The sequence below is a fragment of the Trachymyrmex septentrionalis genome, unplaced genomic scaffold, assembly GCF_001594115.1.
Source record: "Trachymyrmex septentrionalis isolate Tsep2-gDNA-1 unplaced genomic scaffold, Tsep1.0 scaffold153, whole genome shotgun sequence".
Taxonomy (NCBI): Eukaryota; Metazoa; Arthropoda; class Insecta; order Hymenoptera; family Formicidae; genus Trachymyrmex; species Trachymyrmex septentrionalis.
This window is the reverse complement of record NW_017304684.1, coordinates 220,223-224,639: the sequence shown is the minus strand read 5'-3', so window position 1 is coordinate 224,639 and position 4,417 is coordinate 220,223. Positions and strand designations below refer to the sequence as shown.

General features: G+C 36.4%; 1 protein-coding gene across 3 annotated transcripts in view; it reads left to right on the top strand.

Moving 5' to 3' along the window:
• LOC108745874 (phosphorylated CTD-interacting factor 1) overlaps nucleotides 1-4,101 on the top strand; it is a 4,762-nt gene extending 661 nt beyond the window's left edge. For all 3 annotated transcript variants that reach the window (XM_018482271.1, XM_018482270.1, XM_018482269.1), the window contains exons 2-6: nucleotides 1,177-1,462; nucleotides 1,553-1,708; nucleotides 1,785-1,930; nucleotides 2,016-3,380; nucleotides 3,773-4,101. In XM_018482271.1, coding sequence (XP_018337773.1) covers nucleotides 1,205-1,462; nucleotides 1,553-1,708; nucleotides 1,785-1,930; nucleotides 2,016-3,380; nucleotides 3,773-4,055 — 2,208 coding nt within the window. In that variant the 5' untranslated portion in view covers nucleotides 1,177-1,204 and the 3' untranslated portion in view covers nucleotides 4,056-4,101. The remainder of the gene's footprint in view (nucleotides 1-1,176; nucleotides 1,463-1,552; nucleotides 1,709-1,784; nucleotides 1,931-2,015; nucleotides 3,381-3,772) is intronic.
• The last annotated feature ends 316 nt before the right edge of the window (nucleotides 4,102-4,417 follow it).

The window sequence follows — 4,417 nt, the reverse complement described above, 5'->3', positions numbered from 1 at the left end:
CGATATACCTATATATATATATATATATATATATATTGATGTAAACCAGTTATGAGGCATTGTTTATGAAAAAAACTGCATTCTCTACCATTTTGCAATTTTCACAATAGTTAATGAGATATTAATTTCCAAAATTGCTGAATAAATGTATAAGATAATTTTAAGATATCTTTCAGTGTCCTTTGTGAAATATTTTGAAGATGTTCTTAAAGAACTCTTAAAGATATCTTAAAGTTGTCTTATACGTCGATTTTAAATATTTTGTATTAGGTAACTAAAAAAATTGCAAAAATTGCAAAATGATTCAGAACTTTTTTTGACTCAGTTTTTGATCAGGAATAGTGCTATATGATTAGTGGGTGCTTTTTAAAATACACTGTGTACATATCTGTGTGCATGTATAGGTATGAAAATTAATGATTAAGCTCTTTCTAGTTGCAGTCGCTTCATTTCATGGTAAAAAACTGGTCCAACCATTAATATCTTTATATAGTTTTTTAATTATGTAAGAGACAATTGAAATAAATGCGCGCGCGCGCGCGTGTGTATGTGTGTGTACGTACAAAATGTCCCATTTTAAAGGATCCATTCAAATATTTTAGAAATACTGCAATAAATCGAAAAATGTTTCAGACAAAAGTTGTGTGACTTCGAAGGAGACATAAGATGGTATCATTGGTTTGACCTTGGGTGGCATTGTCAAGGTCAGGAAGGTGACTGTGAATTTTTTAAATCTTACTCCCTATTTTTCATTAGATATTCTTGTAGTTTACCTCCAGAGCTTTCCAAAACACTATAATTCAATCCATTTTCATTAAGTACTTTTCGAGCTTGCAAATTACAACACCGCCGGCATTAGCATTACCCAAAGTTACAAAACTTTTGTCTGAAACATTTTTTGATTTAACGCAGTGTTTCTGAGATATTTGAATGGATCCTTCAAAATGGGACACTGTATATATACTAGATTTTCAGACCACACGTGTTATTGTTACACACACACACACACACACACACACACACACACACACACACATATAATATATAAGATTATCAGAATTATAATAACTAACAATTTAATATAAAAAAATGTTATACACGCTTTTAATTAAATTATATATAGATGACATTTTAAATATTTGTCGCATGACATTACATTTAGATTGATATTTCCAGTATTTTGCAACAAACTGCATATCAAATCATGAACGAAGTAAGTGGAGGAAAACAAGATGTGCCCAATGTCTCAAATTGGGAAGCCTTATCAGGACAGTCGGTGTCTTCGTTGCCGGCCATGCATCATCACCATCAAACGCTACAGCAGGATACAAATTCAACAGTAGCACAAGTTATAGTTCCTACACCTGTTAAGCTTCAAACACCCATATTAACACCTACGCAAACTGTAACCGATCACTGTCCGCAACTTAGTCATATACAACAACCACCTCTTATAACTCAGGTATTTCAAGAGAAATCTTACAAGTTTATAATGATTTTAATTTATTAAATTATAGGCTGATTTGTCTATTTCGCTTTTTCTTTTTTATAGGGTACACCACCAGGAAGCTTTCCGGAGCTTGAATTATCTCTGGAACTTCAACAACAGGGTTGGAAGAAGTTTTGGAGTAAACGGGAAAATCGGCCATATTTTTGGAACAAATTGACGGGAGAATCTCTATGGGTAGTTCCTTCTTTGAAACCTCAGGTACTATAGAATATCAGAAAAATAGTTATATTTTATAATAAGATAAAATGTAACATATATATGTATCCTACTAAAGTTTGATCCAATCACGGATCCACTTGGCATTTGTGGTGTACCACCTTTACCTGGAAATGGAACGATTCCAGCTACACCAGGTTCCACATTAAAACGAAGAGCATCAGAAGATGGAGCAGTTCCACCAGCAAAGAAATTTGTATTGGCGTATGTGTTTGGTTTTATTAAATGTTGAGGTTTTTTTTATTTATAGACAAAGTAAATGAATAATTTGTTTATCATTATGTTTTAGAGGCCCGTGGGATTTGGAAATACCTACGAATGTTATAATATATGAGCGAGCACCATCAAATTTAATGCACGTTCATCCTGAAGCAGAAGCTCTGCGCTGTGCTTTGCTAGCCAAGCTGCGACAGTGTTACCAAGAGTTATGTCATACTCGTGAATCTATAGACGCGCCGAAAGATTCCTTCAACAGGTGGCTGATGGAACGAAAGGTCATTGATTGCGGCTCAGATCCGTTACTACCGAGTCAATGCTTCCCTGAGATTTCAATGTCCATGTATCGCGAGATTATGAACGATATTCCTATTAAATTGGTAAGGCCGAAATTTACGGGAGATGCGAGGAAACAATTGTCACGTTACGCTGAAGCGGCGAAAAAGATGGTAGAATCAAGGGCAGCATCGCCTGAAAGTCGGAAAGTAGTCAAGTGGAATGCGGAAGACACTTTCCAGTGGTTGAGAAGAACAGTGGGCGCCACGTTCGACGATTTCCAGGACAGGCTCGCCCATCTAAAGCGACAATGTCAACCGCACCTCACGGCAACCGTTAAAGCCAGCGTTGAGGGCATATGTCTGAAAATTTATCATCTGTCGACGGAATATGCGAAAAAGGTGAAAGATAAAAATAACCAAATCCTTAAAGATAATGGTCTGGGGGATGTTATACCGTTAGGAGGTCCTGTTAGCACGCAAAGAAAAGTTTGGTGTTATCCAGTGCAATTTTCCCTTCCCACACCGAGACTTCCACAAGTGGATTATCTTCCTGAGCGCGAGCAAATAATGCTACGCTTTCACGGTGACACCATGTATATTAATAACACGCACTTTGCTAAACTGGAACATTTGTATAGGTATAACGGTTTTGATGATAAAAAGTTTGAAATGTTTCTGTCACGCGTTTGGTGTATGTTGAAACGCTATCAGACATATTTTGGAATCAACGAGGGCCAAGCAACCCAGATGGCTCTTCCGGTGACGGTTTTCGAATGCCTTCAGAGATCGTTCGGCGTTACGTTTGAATGTTTTGCTTCGCCTCTAAACTGTTATTTTCGACAGTATTGTTCAGCGTTTGCCGATACGGACTCATATTTCGGATCGAGGGGACCATTCTTGGATTTCAGGCCGGTCAGCGGATCGTTTCAAGCAAATCCACCATACTGCGAGGAACTTATGGAAGCTATGGTCAACCACTTCGAGCGTCTCTTGGCTGATTCGACAGAGCCTTTGTCGTTCGTGGTATTTTTACCGGAGTGGCGTGATCCGGCTCCTAATGCGCTTATAAAACTCGAGGGTAGTCACTTTAAACGTAAACAAGTAGTAGTACCCGCTATGGAACATGAATATCGACATGGATTTCAACATATTCTTCCAAAGTACGTTTATTCAAATTAAAGGATCCTACGTTAATTATATGGAGAATTGGTTTTGAAATCAATTAATTTTTTATATAATGTAACTCACATAATGTGGCGAACAAAAGATGTTACAAATATAAGAGTCAAATGGATAGTTTTGAGCTGACATATTAAAGGTGTAAAACTTATGCTCTGTGAGTACCTTTAATACACCATAGTTCAAAAACTATCTTAAGTCTTATATCTGTAATATCTTTTCTTCATTACATTGTAAGCTATATTATATGTAAAAACCAATTCATTTTAGTAGGATCCAATTTTCCATATAATTAATGAGGTCCTTTATATTGATTAGATATGGCATATGTATGAAAAAAATGTTGAATAATTGTATGTTTTTTTCATTCTAGAGGTGATGTAAACATTCGAGCGGTGCACGGCACGTTAGTTGTATGGTTACAAAATCCAGCTGGTGCTGCACGGTGGGGACCTACCGAAGAGCGAGTCGAAGCGTTATTGGAAGCATGGCGACCCGGTCGAGAACGAGAAAGAGATAGGCAAGAGCTCCTTTCTCCGCCACGACAAACGCATCAACCGATACCATCAACACCTGTACCGTCAGTACCTGTACCGACAACACCAACTACGCCGACGGTGCCATCTGTACAGCCGCTACCAAGTCATCCTATCTAATTAAGTGATACAATTTAGTTAGTGATATAATCTTCGTGAAATAGAGAAAACGTATAAGTAGAAAATAGGAAAATTATTTCCTACATTTGGAGATAAATATGATTTATCTCTTGTAAAATATAACTTCTTTGTTAAGGAAATTTATTTTATACTTTAGCAGATATAAAATTGAAAAAAAATAAAATGTAAAAAATGAAACAAGTGTTAGGTAATTATATACGGAAAAATTAAACATAACATAGAAATAATATAAACATTACTTTATAATAAATATTTTCACTAGGGATCCACTGGATCGTAAAATTATCCGGATATCTGATATCCAAAAAGAATGTGACACCGGATATCTGAAATCTGGTCCG